The 19,100-nt window shown below is 43.5% G+C and overlaps 1 protein-coding gene across 1 annotated transcript in view; it reads left to right on the top strand.

Moving 5' to 3' along the window:
- The first annotated feature begins 2,185 nt into the window (after positions 1-2,185).
- The window catches only part of mao (monoamine oxidase), a 47,007-nt gene continuing 30,092 nt past the window's right edge, over positions 2,186-19,100 (top strand). Inside the window, exon 1 of the mRNA XM_076263320.1 lies at positions 2,186-2,318. Coding sequence (XP_076119435.1) covers positions 2,270-2,318 — 49 coding nt within the window. The 5' untranslated portion in view covers positions 2,186-2,269. The remainder of the gene's footprint in view (positions 2,319-19,100) is intronic.

Raw genomic sequence — 19,100 nt, forward strand, 5'->3', positions numbered from 1 at the left:
AAGAAGCAGCAAGGTGGGTTCCTGACGCGCCAAGCCGAGATGTTCCAGTGTTTTTAAAACCTCTGTCTTCAAGAAGATGAAGCATTTCGCAGGTGAAGTAAATAAAAATCCACGCGGACGGGACACGTCGCTTGCAGCCTGGCTCCGCTATGAGATCGCGCAGGGGGGTTTATCTGAGGCGATAATTCAGAAGCACGGCGACTGCAATTTCCTGTCAATCTCCAGAGAGATAAGACATTTGCACGGAATAGGGGGAGATGGAGAGAATGGATGGCCTCTGTGTCTTCGCTTTACTACAGCCGAGGCCACATTTCATCACAGGAGAAGTGAATGCTGTGAATTATTTGTGTGTGGTTCACACTAGTTGTCTGGTCTGGCCAGAAGTCTGTCTGGTTTGGACTGAAACTCGTCCAGACACACTGCATAAATAATAGGACAAATGTGCACCTTATACAAACACATAATATTTTATTACTGGTCTCCGTACCTCTATTAGCCACATAGGGTTCAAGGGCCAAAATATCAATCACCATAAACATGAATATAGGGTCAATCATGACAAGTGTTCTCTCATAAACAACTAGCCAATGCTATCAGAAATCCCATTTACACATACAAAATGACAATAGGCAAATACGAGGGGAAATACGCCTGGGTAGGCCTTCACATATGACCTGCTTCAATATGCCATCTGCTTGCGAACTAAAAAGCAACATCACCCTCTGGTGGTCAAATATATCTATTACCAAAGAGTCTGCCAAGACCTATTAAACTCAACACCTGCCACAACCCCAATAAACATAACTGAGGCTTTTAGTGGTATAAACCTGCTTTCCGCTTGGTTTGGCGTCTGCTTGGTTGACACATAATTTACTAATGGACGCTTTAAAAGATCAGTGTCCGTTTGGCTGAATGGGGAAGCATACCTCGGTGAAAATATGCGATCATGACACTGCTGAGGAGGCCTTGCACACGCGCCAACACTGTCCAACTGCTATTCTCGGATCTGTCTCTGGGTGAAGTACTGTACCCCTTGTCTGAGAGAGACGGACGAACACGGACACCCATACGTGCGCTCGCACTGTCCCTTAGGGCGGTAAAGGGCAGGGGGATGTGCTAGCGTGGAGTTTTAGTAGCTTATTTGATTAAATGAGATCAACACAGGATTTGGATTATGGTCAATATGCTCATTATGGATAATGTATACACGCACTCACAGAAGTGTGGCTCAGTGGCAAAGAATGCTGACATTTACACTTAAACCAAGCCAGTACACCTTTTGAAATGTTTAAATTAGAAAATAGCATGTTACAGGCCAGGTTACACACCTATTTAAATATGTAAATATAACTCTTACTTACATCTGAAATGGAAAATTGCGCTGTTCATGTGAGGAGATGCTTGGGGCTCTCAAGAGAGGCAAGGCATTAAGTACAGGTGTCCACGTCCTCATAACCCCAATATATTGACCCCGCACTAACCTCACACACCACAAGAGGGCAGACTTCACCTCCAAATGTTTCTCTAGGCCTATTACATTCTCCGACCAATCTGTTTATTCGTCACCGCACAATCTTCTCAGTTCATAAAATATAGCCTAGAAATGTCAGGCACCGAAATACTTAAGGTCGGTTAATTGAAATGAAAGGGAACAATTATGCATTTTGCATAGACGTATTACTATAAGACTTTAATGTAGGCTTAGTAATGTAATTCATTTATAAAGGGGCTACTTTAAAAAGATCACCATAAGGTGTAATTGCTTAATTCCATTCAATGAAGACTGTGTTAAGAAATGAAAGGGAGTTGTGAGTTTACATAGATAACGTAGCAACAACGTTAGATTAAATTGCATGACAAATTAAGTCCATATAAAAGCTATAGTTGGAAGTGGGTTTTATTTGATAGGCTACTTCAGTGGCAGCCTGCTTACAGATTAGGTTAGAATATATGAATTAGCTGTGGACCTAGTACACACAGCTGTCTATGTTATTAATTTTACTTGGCTGGTAATACACAGAAACCAGTTCAATCAGCAGGTGTTTATCAGTCTATGGCTATAGTGACTAGAGGGGGAGGGTGGTGCTTTCTAGGACAGAGTGTAAATCCTCACCGGTAGGCTATTAACATAGATCCATGGTGCGTACGAGGGGGAGGCGGGGCTACCGAGAGGGCCTGTCCGCGCTTTTATACAGATGCGACCCCGCACTTCTTCCTTCCAAGCGAGCGATCGAGCGCCAGCCGGAAAAGTGAAAGGCAAAACAGCACCATGTCAGAAAACAGATACGACGTGATAGTCATCGGGGGAGGCATTTCAGGTTAGTGAAGCGAAGGTGTTTTTTCTCAACTTCACTTCGTTGAAGAACAAGTGAGTCAGGTAATTAATTTAGACATTTTGTAATATTTCTAATAACTGATATTATGAGTAACTATTGCTCTAGTCTAGTCCATATTTTACTAACCGAGCGTCATCTCTCTCACGGTTATTGACTGTTGGTGGCACTATCAGCTGCTGTTGCACTAACAAGCTTATTTTCATAAAGCAACCTTACATCATGAAAATACATAAATATTATACGGGTGGTTAACAATTCGCCACCAATGTGAGTATAGTCGGTCTTTAACGCACTTAATAAGCAGTTAAGTGCGTAAAGGGTGTTCTTTCACTCATCGTCTCTTCCGTGAATTCACGTCTCACAGTCGCATGTCGCCGAGGAGTGTCCGTCAAGTAATATCGCACAGGTTGCCATGTCGCCCTGTCGTAAATTAGAGACACACCGAGAGCCAGGATGCTAGCTATCCAAGAAATTAAAGTGCAACTGAGGTGTAATTCTAATAGTTCCTGGGTTTCAATTACACTTTCGCTGCCAACTACAGGACATGGTAGCCTGTTGTAAATGCATGTTCATTGTGTAAAAATTGTAAGAGCTCAATTATCATTTGTTTTGTACCGTAAATAATTCGAAATCTGTCGACTTGGCATGAAACGATTGATTTTGGTGGCAACAAAATATTCAACTATGATGGGAGTTTTTTGGACTTTTTGTATAAGTCTCTGTGTAATTACAATTATGATGAACGTGCCAGAATGTTCAGTTTATTGTGAAGGCTTGTTGAGCTGGCATCCTGTATGGAAGACCAGTCTATCTGTTTAGTTGAACTGAGCTGTCCCTGATAGACCTTAAGTACCACTCCAACAGAGAAGGATAAAGTAAAGTATAACAATATTGCGGATCAGGACCAGGTCTAATCTACTAGGTCTGTCCAGAGAGGTATGAGGACCATGGTATGACAACACTGGTTAGATTGGCAGGTGGCTAAAAGAACCTGGTGGCACCAGGTAAATAGTTGGAGGGCCCTGCTAAGACTTGTTGCATAAGCAGCAGGTTGTTAGCCTGGGAAGCACACAGACCTTCTCAATTAGAATTGAGAGTGGGTCTGGAAAAGGGTAATTGACTTACAGCAGAGGCGTAACTAGCAGTGAATTGAAACTTGGTGGATTAAACTCGTACCAAATTGTTTCAGTTGTCTACTCAATTACAAAGAAATACATGTCCATGCCAGATTAGCGATTGTATTTGTGTGCCAGACCGACCTGAAAAGCAAATCCCAAATTTGCTAAAGGTTTGTATGAGTATTCCCAGGCTAGCAGGTGTTTGGAAGATCCTAGTAAAACCAGGCACAGGCAGGTGCTTGGAGGTATTAATACTGGTTGGATAGGCAGGTAATTGAAGGATCCTGGTGCTCATTGTATAGGTATGCTGTTGGCAGACTTTGGTAAGACTGCTAGCTGGAAAGAGCAAAGAAGGTTAGATTGCCCTTGTACTCTAACGAAGTACTGTACTAGCAAACATACAAAAGTTCTGTTTATCTCTTGCCCAGAACACAACTATCTGAACATGGAAATTTCACACACATTTGGGTTTAAATCACAGAATGTCTTCTCTAAGACCATTTGTTTTGGTACCTTTTGTCCACTGATGAAGGTCTTCAGTGTAAGATTGGTTTAAAGTCAGTATATTTCCTATTCATGTACATACACAGTGATTACAGATAAGGAAAGGATAAACCTTCTGAGTGAGTAGCACACAGGGATTGCTCTTACCCAATGTTTCTTCTTGGCATTACCCTCATTAATTTGAGATGGTTCAGATGTTTCAGCGATACAGCGGCTTTTCGGCCAAAAGCAGAGATTACCGGAATGGGATAGACAGGCCTTGTGAAATCATGCAATTTAGAATTGATGTGTTGTACATGAACACAATCCCATGAAACCAATCATGTCCACTTCAGTGGTTCTGGACGTGGTGGAGGCATCGCTGTTTGTGCACGTGTCAGGTAATTGGCTGACTGAAGTGTGAATGCTCGTGTCGAAATGGATTTTACATGTCAAATTGGCCCCTGGATACTGTGTACAATCAATATGTTATTGGTTCATTTACTTTGTTGATGCTGGCATGTCTGTTTGAGGGCTTATGCACTTTTCGTGCTTGACCTGCATGTTACATGAAAGCTTTCACTACCCATCTATTATGTCTTCATGTTACTACACTGCTATAGTACTGTACACTATTTCCACTGTAAATACTTGTGTGGTGAAAGTCAGGAGAAAGACAGTAAGACACTAGAAGGACATCACCTCCCATGTGTTCCAGCTCAGCTGATTTTGGCATCTTAAAACAAACAGTAGCTTGATATCCCTGTCCTGGTTTTGAAAGAAAACACTGTTATTATAAATGAGTAAGATGAGGCTGAAGGAGCGACTATATCTCCCAGGCTATAAATGATGTTTAAGGCTTGCAGAATGGCTGAATAAATGTCATGAATCATACTGTTCAGTCAAGCAGAGATCTTATTTGACAGATCCTGCTTCCTACCTGTACGTATACAAATAAATATGTAAACATATTTCAGATGTACTGTGATTTTGATCACGTGCTGTACACAGTGTGATCATACTAGCCCCACAGGACTGTGATTCATGTCAATGTGTCCACTAGTCCAGGAGGGCAGAGGCTGTGGTTTCCAGTGGGTAGCTGCAGATTCGCACCCAGTCGTCAGCCAACATTTATTCTGGTCCCGGCCACTGTGCTAAATCACGTTAAGCCACGCTGTCACTAAAGGGCTAATTTTCGCCATGTGCCCTTTCTAAAAAGCCAAATCCAAGGTCTTTTGTTTTAATGAAAGCTATGTAATTTGGAATGGGGAGAGATTTGCCATCTTGCTAGTGGGTTTCTCTGCTAATGGCCCATAAGCCCATGTAAATTCAATTGTTATCTGTGTGGTCCCAGTGGACTCTTAGCCTGGGGAGGCTACACTTTCACACAAATGCTAAGCCATTCTGACAGCTCTTTTTTTTAAACACAGACACCCCCCGCCTCTCTCTCTCACACACACACACACACACTCTCTCTCTCTCTCTCTCTCTCTCTCTCTCTGTGTCTTGCACACACACACACACACACACTCACCTTCAGGGCCAAAGAGTAAATGGCAGAGAGGTGGTTGTAGGGTGGCTACGCCCTATGAACCCCCACCTCATTCTGCACAAGTTGCCACCATTAAGTCCTCAGGCTGAGAGAGACAGAGAAGAAAGGCTAGAGAGAGAAAAGAGAGGAGAAGAGAGAGATAGAGAAAGAGAGAGAGGAAGAGATAGAGGAAATATCTATTTGCAATTTAACTCTTGTGCAACAAGCTCTTGAATACTTAGATAACAAGTGCACGTAGCTGTCTCCACCATTTATTCAAATCCAGAAAGTGTAAACAGGATATGCCACTTAGAGGGCTACCAAGGCCTGAGTGAAGGACGAGGAGTGAATTCGTCTTCAGTTAATAAATATCGGTCACATGTCACATGTCACAATCAGTCCACATGCGCTGTACAATACATTCAAAGAGCACATACCTTTCATCTGGGCAACTACAAAATATAACCCATAACAATACAGCACTCATACAATTGCAATTTCTTACAATTTCTTTAAGAGCTATGCACCATGAAGAACATTTGTTTTTGAATGATATTCTAGTGTTCAGTGTTCAAGTTATCCAATAGTCTTAGTATTAGTATCAGTATTACTGTAATTACAGTAGAAGAAGAGCAACAAGAAAACAGGGTGAGGCAAACGAATGATCCCCTAACCACCGTCGTCTGTCATGTGTGAAAAGCACAGCCTATCATATGACAGCATGGGCTGATAGCAGACCCCGGGTCAGCGGAACTGGGAATTCCACGACTAATTGTGGAGGCCGTCCGTCCACTGACCCAGGCGTTTCCAGGTCTGTGTACGAGTGTGTGTGTGTGTGTGAGTGTGTGTGTGTGTGTGTGTGTGTGTGTGTGTGTGTGTGTGTGTGTGTGTGTGTGTGTGTGTGTGTGTGTGTGTGTGTGTGAGTGTGTGTGAGTGTGTGTGTGTGTGTGTGTGTGTGTCCCATTCCTGCTGAGGAGCCCTGGTATTCCAGCCCCTGGAGCAGAGCCAGGAAAAACAAGCCGGCGCTCACAGACTGATCGGAGGAGGAGAGGATGGGAGGCAGGCATCGCTGACGTTTAGTGTTTAGCGTGCAAAGGCCCCTCTGCATGTCCCACGTTACTCGTTACTTTAGAGGTGGTGGGGGGGGGGGGATTGGGGGGGGGGCAGTGTCAGTTCACTGTGCTTGAGTCTGACCTGAGTCTGACCCACTGTTGCAAGATGCATAACAGAGCAATTAAATGTAATGTTTATATTTATTGCAATACAGAGATGATCTGCAAACATCATGCTATCTGATACGGAATACCGCTGTGTGGTGCTTTTATGGTTGACTATATGACATAGAAGTCATTTCCTGGTTGCATGGCTACAGCAGGCAAGGTTTTAACAGTGCCTAAGGTAATTCAATTAGGTCTTCTCTGACGGACATTTATTATTGAAATTAAATGAAAATGTTCCATGATCCTTACAGCACCTATTGTCAGTGGGCAACATGATACCATGCAGACATGTGACTGGTGTGCGTTTATTCGGATATGGGAAAGTCCTGCTCTGTGCAGGGTATAGAACCCTTTGAAAATGGGGTGCATGAAATTGTCTCCTCTCAAAGTGGTACGGCTAAATTTAAAGTCGTGTCCTACTTCTGTATGTGTAATGCATCTCCTAAACTTAAACTCATTTCTGTGTGGTGTTAGACTGGGTGCCTTTCACTGTTTTGTACTGATCCTGTGATATTAAAGTATTTCAGGTATTGTGTTCCCAGCTGATCAAACAGGAAAAAGGACCCTTGGAAGACTACTGTATTAATGCTATCATCAGATATCATTCTAGGTATATTTGTTTTTACATGGAAAAACTATGGGGGGGGGGGGACCATTTGTGGTTTCAGCTAAAAGCCACAGCTGTGAAAGTCTCATGGTTGCCACAATACCGTAAATTGATTTGGAGTGTTTCATACTTACAGCAATTATTTCTGTCCTTTGTGACGAAGTTTTCCATGTTCCATGCTAGTGCCATTTGGAGCTGATGTCATGGAACACAGGCATAGGGTTTAGTAGACCGGCGAAACACGGCCATTGGGGCAAACACCTCCCTACAGAATGTGCTTTTGGTCAGTGTTGAAGTCCGAAGTGTGAAAAGGGATCTATGTTTGTAAGAGAGCATATAATTATTTATATAACTATTACCGGTAGTTATATAAATAACTACTAGTTATTTATTTATATATATTTAAGTGGCTCAATGAAAATGATCTACTTAGTAAACATCCAATATATTAGGCTTTTACACACAGTGGTACTGACACTGATAGCATGATTATGTGATGGAGGAGAAAGCCAAGTGTCGTGGCTCATCGGGGGCTGGTAATGGGTTTTGACTTGCTGACACCCTAACAAGGGCTCTTCTGCTGTGCTTGTGTCACGCTGGAAAATAGAAGCTGCCCTCCTCCTCCTCTCCTATGCAACCTCAGATAATAAGCAACCTCACTGTCACCATTGTGCTTCTCACATAGACACCTCTGGAAATTTTTTGAAATGCACCACTAAGTCAGAATGCAAACAGAGTAGACTATTTTATTATTCCCCTCTTAGACACCTGGGTATTACTTGTGGATTGCATACGATTATGTTATGTTGACTGTTGATTTTACGTAGACGTCCAGTTAATACAACAGGTCACCATCACCATGTCTCTCACATAGACGCCTCTGGAAATCCTTAGAAATGCATCAGTATAAAGTCAGAATGCATATGAGAGACGCTTTTTTATTGTTGAAAGCTGAATGCTGCTCGCTGATTAAATGCTGTTTATGTTGTGTTGAATATTGACTTTAGGTAGATTTCCTGTCAATAAAAATGTAGCTACCCTTCGGCTGAATCTTATTACACAGCCAATGACTTGTATGCTCACCTGATGGAGCCTCTTTCTCTGACTTTTCGTGCTGCCATTCTTTCTCATCGTCTGCCAGACGAATGGCAATCGTGTTGTTTGCTCAGACAGAGTAGAAACCACAGAGGAAATGTAGCTGCTGTCTTTTAAAAGCTTGCCTGTCGGATCAATAGTCTGTTGGTTTGGAGCAATTTTAGGAACAGCTTCTTGTCATTTAGTTGCTATTGAATTGTTTTTTGAGACAAATCATTTCCCACCTGTCACATCGGGGAGTCAGGAACAATGTATTGTTCCTTAAGGAGACCTAAACGGCCTTGTTAAAACACTACAAACCAGTCAAACCAGTCAGACTAAGGCTATCAATTTACTTGCTGATAGACCAAGCACACATGTATGTGATCTGCAGCATCCTGTTAACATACAGTACTTGCTGCAGCATTCACGGCCAAAACACATGATACTGCATGCATCGTTAGCAGCAAATATAATGCCGCCTTAGGGTGACATACTAAACCAAGTTAAATTTGTGCATCTGCAACAGGTGTTACTGACTGTAGTAGCCATTACAGATTTTACTAGAACGTGTTCCTTATTGAATACACCCATGTGGTTTTCCTGACACATATATCTGTTTAGCAACCGAGTTCATTTACTGTAAAAGTATGATGTACTCTATGTAGACTTTTTTCTTTAAGAAGAATTTTCTCTTCATTTGTGTGGGACATTTGCTCAGCCTTATCCCTTCAAGGTGTAGTCTCACTCTCATTTCCTCTCTCTCTCTCTCTCTCTCTCTCCTCCCTCCCTCTGATGGCTTGATTCATCATGAGGACAGGCCTCGGTAAAAGGGGACTGCTTAATTGGCACGATGGATAAGTGGCAAATGATAACAGATTAGAATCCTGAGCCCCGAGGCTCCCGGGGGCCAGTTGGCACACTTAAAGGTGTTCTCTGTCAACTCCAATTTGGGCTAGAGGGTGGGTGGGTGGGATGGGAGTTAGGGCAGCGATGTAGGGATGTGGTAATGCCATTTAGTCATTATCAGCCGACTGACAGGGAGAGAGAGGGAGGCAGATGGGGGATATAGGCTTACGAAACTGATTGGGCTTGAACTTCGAGCTGATATTAGATTTCGACACCGTTTTGAAGTGGCCCCATGATCAAGGGGCACCCATAAAGGCCTGCTGGCATACACAAAAATGGCAACGATCAGATGTCGTTAACTGCTGTTCATTTTTATCACTTGATGGGTTTCACAGGGAGAGAATGGTCCATTATCTAGCCCCCTACCCCTCTACTGCCACTGTAAACAAACAGCGATGCAGGGCAGTGTTTAGAGAAAGAGGCAGTGCTGTGTGTGTCTCTGCTTGTTCCATATGCTGGCCCTGTGGAGACAATGTGCTCACTTCCCAGACGCTGCACCCAAGCAAATATCAGAAAGGCGGCGGCATGACAGCTCTCCACAAATAGCTTTTGTCCCTCTCAGGTTCCCCATTATGAGGGGCATTGACCCACGCCTGGCCAGGCCTGATCCTGCTCATTTAGAGGCAGTGGCATGATTGCTTTGGGGCGAGTGAGAGGACATTGTGTGGATTTAGTGTGTGCGTGTGTGTGTGTGTGTGTGTGGGGGGGGGGTGTTTGCTTTACAGCAAACTATATTAATTGTAAGTAGCTTAAACAGATTAAATAACACTGTATATGTTTTTTTACAACAGAGACAGATATTATGTCTTTCTCCTCCACTCCAATTCTTTCTACTCTTGTCTTTCTACTCCACAACCCTCCCTCCTTTCTCTCATTTCTCCTCACTGTCTTTGCTCTTTCCTCATCTGCTTTCTTGCTTTTTCTCTCTCCCTCTCCTCTCTTCACCTCCTCTCTTTTTCACTGTCTCTCTTTCTCTCTCATCTCCTCTCCTCCTCTCTCTTCCCCATTTTCATTTGACAGCACATCTTAAGCCTGCTGCAGTATCCCACTGCAGAGGGCTTCAGTAAGCTTCTTGCAGGCAGGTCCTTTCAGGTCACCACTCCATAGAAACTCCTTAGAGACACCCAGTCCCCTGTAGCACACCATCCATCAGGTGGAAGAGGATCTGTATTCAACTAAACATATGATCATGAAAATCAAACTGGCTTTGAAATATCTTGTGGGTCATAATTCGTAGTTCGCTGTTGTCTCGCTGATCATTGTGTTGTTTTGAATTAGCCTGAATGTCATTCTCAATGGGATGTTTGTTCTCACTGCCTCACCAGAGAGCTGTAATTGGACAACAATTGCTGCATTTGGCCCCCCTGCCCAAGTGGTCGCATCTTTACATTTGCAGTTGCCAGGGAAACCTTTCCCGTCCTTGTCAATCCGATTTGCCAGCCAATTGTTCCTGTGTCTTGACATTAGCAAGGATAAAGGGAGGAAAGCCAGATATGAGGATTACTGAGTTACTTCTTGTGTCATACTGACCGGGAAACTGGAGAGTTATCCCCCTAAGGTTACAAAAGCAGAGAAATTCAAAATCAATGCTTCAGTGCTGTGTTCAAGATACATAGTATACAGGTGTACAAGTATGCTGAAGGTTTGTTTTCTTTTAAGACCAATGTGGATGCTGAACAAAAATAAGAATAAGTATAAGTATATATACTTTTTTGATCCCGTGAGGGAAATTTGGTCTCTGCATTTAACCCAATTGGTGAATTAGTGAAACACAAACAGCACACAGTGAGGTGAAGCACACACTAATCCCGGTGCAGTGAGCTGCCTGCTACAATGGCGGCGCTCGGGGAGCAGTGAGGGGTTAGGTGCCTTGCTCAAGGGCACTTCAGCCGCGGCCCACTGGTCAGGGCTTGAACCGGCAACCTTCCGGTTACAAGTCCAGAGTGCTAACCAGCGGGCCACGGCTGCCCCCAAAATGCCCATGTGAAACTAGGTTGTTGTCTGGATATGTGGGCCTCTATGTGTTCTAGTGTCTGTGTTAAGTTGTGTCATTGTTTCGCTCACAAGCTTTGAGATTTGGAATGGATGCAACACTTGAGAACAGGGGACCATATTTAGGCCAATGCCTATGGTTTTTTAGAGGAATCAGAAGGAGTGGGGGAAGGGAATGGTGACAGAGAGACAAAAATGAGAGAAAGAAAAAAGAGAGAAAGAGCAAGAGAGCTCCAGGGGGATGACTTTGATCTCAGAGAGTTTTCCTTCAAAGGCTCCTTGACCTTTTCCTCAGTGGACTGACGCTCCCTATAGGCCTCTCTCTCCACTATGCTTCATCTACATGCTACACAAACATGCTGCACATATGTGTTAGCTTCCTATAGATAGCAGTCCAGCTCACATGCATGTTCACTTCTAACATTTCCATGTCATATTTACCAATTTCAGGGCTTTCGTCGTCACCAGCAGTGTGTTGTTTGAGAGCTGTGATTATGGTCCGTCTTCATCAGTGATGCCAGTAACGCGTTAGTCTATTTTGACCACTTTTTTCGGTAACGAGTAATCTAACACGCTACTAGTTACAAACCAGTAATCAGATTAAAGTTACTTATCTAAGTCACTGTGCGTTACTATTTTTGTCATTTTCCTTAGTAAAAAGATATATTCTTTGCTTTCTTCTTTTCTCGGGGATTAACGTCATGTAGGCTATGCTCAAGTTTTCAGCATGAGGACAACTCACGTGTAAAACCACGCAGCGACACACATGCACATTTTATCTATACAGTCATTATTTTGAGTTTGTGTCAGCTAAACATGGCAACATTAAGCTACATTCTGTGCTGGCGACAGTGCTGTCTAGCTAGACATCCCAAGTCTCCCGAAGTTTTGGGAGTCTCCCACATAGGCTATTGATAGTGGCTTCCTGACGCCCGCAAATGACATAAAATCTTCCGGAACCTAGAGCGAACAAGAGCACGCAAGCCAGGCCGGACTTCAAATCGCGTGTGCATCTGAGTTTAAAGGGACACCAGGCAGCATTTTCGTGTTAATTACTCATCTTCGTAAGTCGGTATATGGTTAAATGACTCATTACAGGGCGAATGAAGACTCTCTCGCCCGCCCCTAATGCCTGTAGGAAGAATATCCCGCTTGCAAGTTCAGTGTATCGTACCCGCCGACCGAAGCAGGATCAGTTTACATCCTGCATCCACAGCACAGAGGCAGGCTAACGAAACGCTAGCGATTGTTGGCAAACGTGTGTATAATGGCAGAGCCGGCGAAGAAGCAGCGAAAACCCTTGACGGAAAATGTAAAGGAAAGGAAAATAGCTTCAGACCGAGCGAGGGGGAGTTTCATAGAGAAAAGGCATCAGGCTTGCCTGGTGTCCCTTTAACGCGCACACATTACGGAGAGGGGGAGAGAGGAGTGGTGAGTGTGTGCCTGAAGCTCATCCAAGACAGAGAGCATCCTGGTCTATTTTGCTAAATCAACCAATCAGTTTTCAGTGTAGGTGGGCTTTTATCTCTTTTCTCCCGAACTTAATTAATCAGTTCAGTCAGTGTATCTAGAAACAGGAGCGTCATGGCAGAGTCAGTGCCCCTCAAAAAGGAACATTTAAGACCCATTTCACATCAGACTACACAAAAGTGTACCCAATTGTCTCATAAGAGTAAAACATAATGATAGTCTTGCACACTGTTTGTAACAGTGACTTCATTGCTCACGGCGGGTTAAATGATTGCAAAAGACTTGATGAGGTGAGTTTAACAAGTGTAATTTCATTTGCATATTACTCAGGCCTATACTAGATGGCTAGTTGCCAAGGCTACATGAAAAGGCCAAACTACCAAAATCTACATATTTTACTATCACAATTTCTATCAATAGGCCTTCCTTATTTGGTGTACTGACTAGATATTATTGAACAAACATCTGAATTTCAGGATCTAAGTAGGTTAGGTTGGGATGTCTGCTATACATTGTTGACATTACTGTTAAAATGCACTTCCAGTATAGTGAGTATTGGCAAAACCGGTTATCATTTTTATGTTGAGGCAGTGGGGGTGTTGTCAGCAGCTGCTGAAAGTAACTAATAAAGTAACTTGTAATCTAACTTAGTTACTTTTAAAATCAAGTAATCAGTAAAGTAACTAAGTTACTTTTTAAAGGAGTAATCAGTAATCAGTGGCAACACTGGTCATACTTTGTACTGGAAAATGGAGTCCATGGAGTTTAGACTTGAGTATGTAATGTTCTGTGGTATTACAAGTTGATGAGTAGGTAGAGGTTGATATGTACATTTTTTACACATTTAGTGAACATGAAATGGATAAGATCTGTAATTTGTGTTGCACATTTTCAAATACAACGTTGCAATTGAGTTTTGATATCCCTTTGCCATTGTGGCTGTCAATACATGCCAATAATATTGATAGATAGATAGATAGATAGATAGATAGATAGATAGATAGATAGATATTGTTATAAGATACCTGTCTTTGAGTCAAAGAAGTTTAAAAGAGTTTAAACGCAATGTTTCATGCTTACATAAGAGGCATTTGTGCAAAGTCATCATGAATCATTCTACAGAGCAAATGGCATGTAGGATTTAGCAGGACTTCTCCACTTTGTGGCCAGATACACCTTACTTAGCCAAGACTGCTAGCCTATCTTTTGGATAACACCATGGGAGTCTAGAGGGTTATTTGTCTGCGATAGATTATTTGCCATGGTGTGTTTCAGGCCTAGTGAAGCTGAATGTTTTTTACAAATCAGCTGAGCTATCTTATGTTTAGCCCTTTATCTCACAAACGCAGACAATCAACTCTCTCTATTCAGAGCCAGTGAGAATGCTAGTTCACTGCAGAAGAGCCAATGAGAATGCTAGTTCACTGCAGAAGGGTCAATGAGAATGCTAGTTCACTGCAAAATTGGCTGTGAGGGGCAAGTAAGTCCTCTGAGGACATGCGTGTAGATTTTTTGTGTTGTTTGATATTGTGTATTCAGACCCCAAGCCAAAGAATCAGAAATAAGTAAACAGTTGAACTCACTTCAAAGAGTGAAGTTTGTTCCCACTGAGCATAGATCTTTAGCTTTGATCACTTAGCTTTTGCATTATTTCCCCCCAAACCCGCCTGACTTCAAAGAGATGTCGAAATGGCGCTTTTGAAGTCTAAGAGAAAAGTGCTGAATTACTCTACCTCACTCAACTATTTTAAGTTAGAAAAAATAGAGGCAGCAATTTGTTTTGTCAAAAGAAGAGTCCTGTGGCGACCGCTTTTGGCATGAACAGCGGCCAAATCCAATATCTGTTTATCCCTTTTGTAACTATGTGACCTTTTCTCTGTGAGCGTCCTAGGTAGCCCTGTTGTTATGACATTCCGTGAGGCGCCCCATCGCTGTTGCAAAAGCAAAAAAGGCCCTGTGGTGCGGGTCAGAACTTCTAAAACTAATATATGTTCTGGTGGCGGTCCAGGTTATATGTGTTAAATGACTTACGACTGAGGCTGGATTTGTACAGATGTGGTCTGTTGTTGATAGATTCCCACTCTGGGTTTGGGGAAGAACAAGTAGGCCTCTGTCTCTCCCAAGTGCGCGCGCACACTGTCTTGAGATAAACTTGTGTCAGACTGTGTAAACGAATGGGTGACATCATGGCCGAGGTCTTGCTAACGACGCGCTAATGATGCCAGAGATATGCGTGGCGGCACAGCGCTGATGTATTTCGCTGCAGAAATTCATTTACTATTACGCACAGCTCTCCATAGCGAGCAATTTTGAAAGTGTTATTATTGCGAATCCCCCGTGTAAATATAAAGTCCTTACAAGTCGGTGTTGCTGCATTTTTTCCTGACTGTGCTCACTCTGTGGACTCCCACTCTCCCTCACACTCAAACACACAAACATATAGTACTCACACTCTCTCCCTCTCTTTTCCTCTGAGTTTCTCACACATCCACTTATACACTTTCTCTGTCCTCTCTCTCTCTCTCTCTCTCTCTCTATTTCTCTCTCTGTCTCTCACACACACACACACACACACACACACACACACACACACACACACACACACACACACACAAACACACACACACACACTTACAAGGATACTCATACAAATTCACACACACATTTGAGTTCCATTCCAAGAATGTTCTTTCCAAGCCGCAGTGCTCATGTGGACACTTCATAATCCCCATACTTGTGGGAAACCCTGGGATCTAGGGGATTTTGTGTTTTAGCCATTCACCCCTGTATGTATGTATAAGTGTGTGTTGGTGTGAAAATGTGTGTTTGTGTGAGAATGTGTGTATGCACGTGAGTGTGTGTGTGTGCCTGGGAGAGAGAGAGAGAGAGAAAGGGATAGGAATTGGTTGGTTGAGAGTGTGTGACATATCCTCATTAAAGACATTTGAAATTCTCCCCTGACTTGAATAGAACACTATGTAGTCACTCAGTCGGTCATTTGATTCACAGACCACCTGACACAGCCTTGTGTCCGTCTCAGTTCTGTATTTCTCTTCCGAGCCCTCTGCTTTCACCTCATCGTCAAGCATTGTCTATCCTGTAATAGTGGAGTGGTAACCGGGAGAATTAGGAGAGTTCCCAGTCGGCCGGTAGGGTTTTAAAGCGAGGCTGTTTACTGTGAGCTTAAAGAGGGCTTGATATCGCTGTCCGTATGAATTCTTTTCTGCACCCTCCAGCAGCCTGAACTGTGCCATTGCAGCCCCTCCCTCTCACTGCCCCCCCCCCCCCCCCCCCCCCCCACTGCCTTGGTAATAACATGGTAACGACCACCATGACCTGACATGCATTTATGAGATACGTTACATATGAGATGGGTCCAGACTGCTGAAGATTTGAAATAAATAGCCACTACCTGTTTTAAGCAGCTGCCCCCCCGGATCCCCCCTCAAAATAGGATTCAGGTCAAGTCGGGTCACGCTCCCATCAACACCCACTGCCCCCTGTTGGGAGGAGGCCGCTGTAGCTTGACATCTCAGGGTAATAATATTTAGTGTCCCGCTCCACCCCTGGCCTCCAGCCTCTCATGTCTTTACTGACATGCGTGTATCTCCCGTTCATACCTAAGAGGAGTTTACAGTCGGTCATTACTGTTAACATAATAGGCGTTATGACACCATGCAAGCTGCACTGCCTGCACCTTTGTGAGAAACGCACAAGAAATGCATAAAAACATTGTTCCAGGATGCAGCACATGTGTCCGTACATGTGAAAATGTTGAGTAGATCCTCTGCCAGATGTTAAGTAGAGGTCTGGAGCGACATGACACTTATTCAATGTGGAGTTGCTTGGACCAAAGCAGTGTAGGGCCTGTTTGACATCCACGGTAGAACAAAGGATCTATGCTAGTCCCTTATAGACTCCATCTCCACTAAAAATCTTGGGAAATGGAATTAGAGGAAGGATTGGTCAATACACTTGGCAATCCTATAAAAGACAGCTGGAATGATGTGAAATAATCCAGTGGATGTCAGAACAAACACTCAACCTCATAGCGTGATTACAGTTTTTTCAGTCACTAACAAGCATTTGTCTAACCAGTTGTCACATTTTCAAAACTCTAAACACAATTAGCACAGCATCGGTCTTTTGTGGCCATACCATTCACACATTTCATGTTGTTTTCTACTTCTTCTCAAACTATGGATTGTTTTTGTAGTATTTACAAATGTTAACACACAACATCACACAATAGCAAACACAATATTCCAAGCCTTAGATACAGTATAAAAGCCTGCTTCTGCTACCAAATGGTTTTATCTCAGGTGCATCGCCTTGGATACAGTTTTTTTCAGTCGCTAACATGCGTTTGTCCAACCAGTTGTCACATTTTCAAAACTCTAAATACAATTAGCACAGTATCGGTCTTTTTTGGCCATACCATTCACACATTTCATGTCGTTTTCACACGATATGCAGTCAGTGAACACATTTCCACAACGCTTACATTTTCTTAACAGACAAGCTATACCTCCCAACAAAATTATGGATTGTTTTTGCAGTATTTACGAATGTTAACACACAACATCCCACAATAGTAAGAGTAAGAGTTTAGAAAAAGTATCTGAAGTATGGGTAAGCACTTGTTAGCGATTGAAAACAACTGTAAACAGACTTATTAGAAGTTGGGAGAGCTTGATCTTAAACTGATAAAACTTGATAAAACTCTCAGAAAAAGTGAGAAAGAGAGACAGAGAGAGGAGAGAGAGAGAGAAAGAGCACACTCAGCATTTGGGAAGGAATTGTCTGACTCCCAGTACCAGGGAGTGGTAGCACAGCTAATCCATGAGTGACAAAAGCCTCCTGTCATCATCTTATCGCTGCAGCGTTTAGGCCAGGAGTTTTCCCAGAGCGGTCGGGCATTCCAACCCCCTTTCCCCATTGGTCCGCTTTCCCTGCTGGTCATCATGGGACACGCTGCAGATGTTTTTGTAGTCTGGTACACCAGTCACAAAGCACTGCCGTAGAGAACACACTGTTGGTAACAAAGTAAACCCCGAAAAACAGAGCACCGATATTATTTATCTACCCAATCTGTGGGACAATTTCTTCTCTCTCTTTTCTCTCTCTCTCTCTCTCTCTCTCTCTCTCTCTCTCCCTCTCTCTTTCTCTCTCCTTCTCTCTCTAACACTCTCCCTTCTCCGAGTGTGTTCCTGAGGCTGGAATAAAAGTTCCTGTAAGCCGGCTGTTTATAGGATGACTTTATGTTCACAGTGGCAGCGGTCTGGTGCCTGTCCAGGCCAGCCGTCGTGAAACACGAGACAAGACACTAAAAGTGTTACGCTTACTGTACTGAGCCAACAAAAATGCATACATACCCTCCTGACAGAGTAATAAGAAGTTAAACGCTCTGCAGAGATTTAAAGAGAGAGAGTGAGTGGGAGAATGAGAGAAAGAGACAGGGCCAGAGAGGTGGAGAAGAGAGAGAGAGAGAGAGAGAGAGAGAGAGAGAGAGAGAGTGAGTGGGAGAATGAGAGAAAGAGACAGGGACAGAAAGGTGGGGGAGAGAGAGAGAAAAGAGAGAGAAGAAATTGTCCCACAGATTGGGCAGATAAATAAGTCGGTGCTGTGTGTGTGTTTGTGTTTTTTGGGGTTTTCTTTGTTGAACACTAAATTCCTCTGTTCTGCCCTGGCCTCCGCTGCCCCCTCGCTCAGCACATTCACTTTGCTGCACCATGCTGCCTTTCATAACCATTACTGCCCCATGCCGCCTTCCATAACCATTACTGCCCCATGCTGCCTTCCATAACCATTACTGCCCCATGCCGCCTTCCATAACCATTACTGCCCCATGCCGCCTTCCATAACCATTACTGCCCCATGCCGCCTTCCATAACCTCTGCTGCCCCATGACGCCTTCCATAACCTCTGCTCCCCCATGACGCCTTCCATAACCTCTGCACCTCCCGTCTCCCATGGTGAAGCCTGACGCATTATCACACTAGCTCCAGTTTGATATGAAACACACACTTCAACCAGAACATAAATGTCCTCCGATTTCACTGATTATTACCAAAACAAATGTGGACATTGTTTAGACATGAAAAACATGCTCGTGCAGACTTTTCAGACTAGCTAGCAGCCTGAATCACATGATGTGTGTGTGTGTGTGTGAGAGAGAGAGAAAGACAGAGAGAGTGTGTGTGTGTGTGTGTGTGTGTTTCGCTTCCTCAGAATGGCCTCTCTCTCACTCAGAGAGGAAACTCCTGTCTGTGCACTGAGCTATGAGACTTCCCACCACTGACCCCCAGAAAGCGAAGTGGCAGACAAAATGTATGCGTGGAAGTGTGTTTTAAAGAAGTG

Source organism: Alosa pseudoharengus, unplaced genomic scaffold (assembly GCF_046254945.1).
Source record: "Alosa pseudoharengus isolate Yale_2024_CS ecotype anadromous, Long Island Sound unplaced genomic scaffold, YU_APseudo_1.1 YU_APseudo_1.1_scf_3, whole genome shotgun sequence".
In the NCBI taxonomy this organism is placed as follows: domain Eukaryota; kingdom Metazoa; phylum Chordata; class Actinopteri; order Clupeiformes; family Clupeidae; genus Alosa; species Alosa pseudoharengus.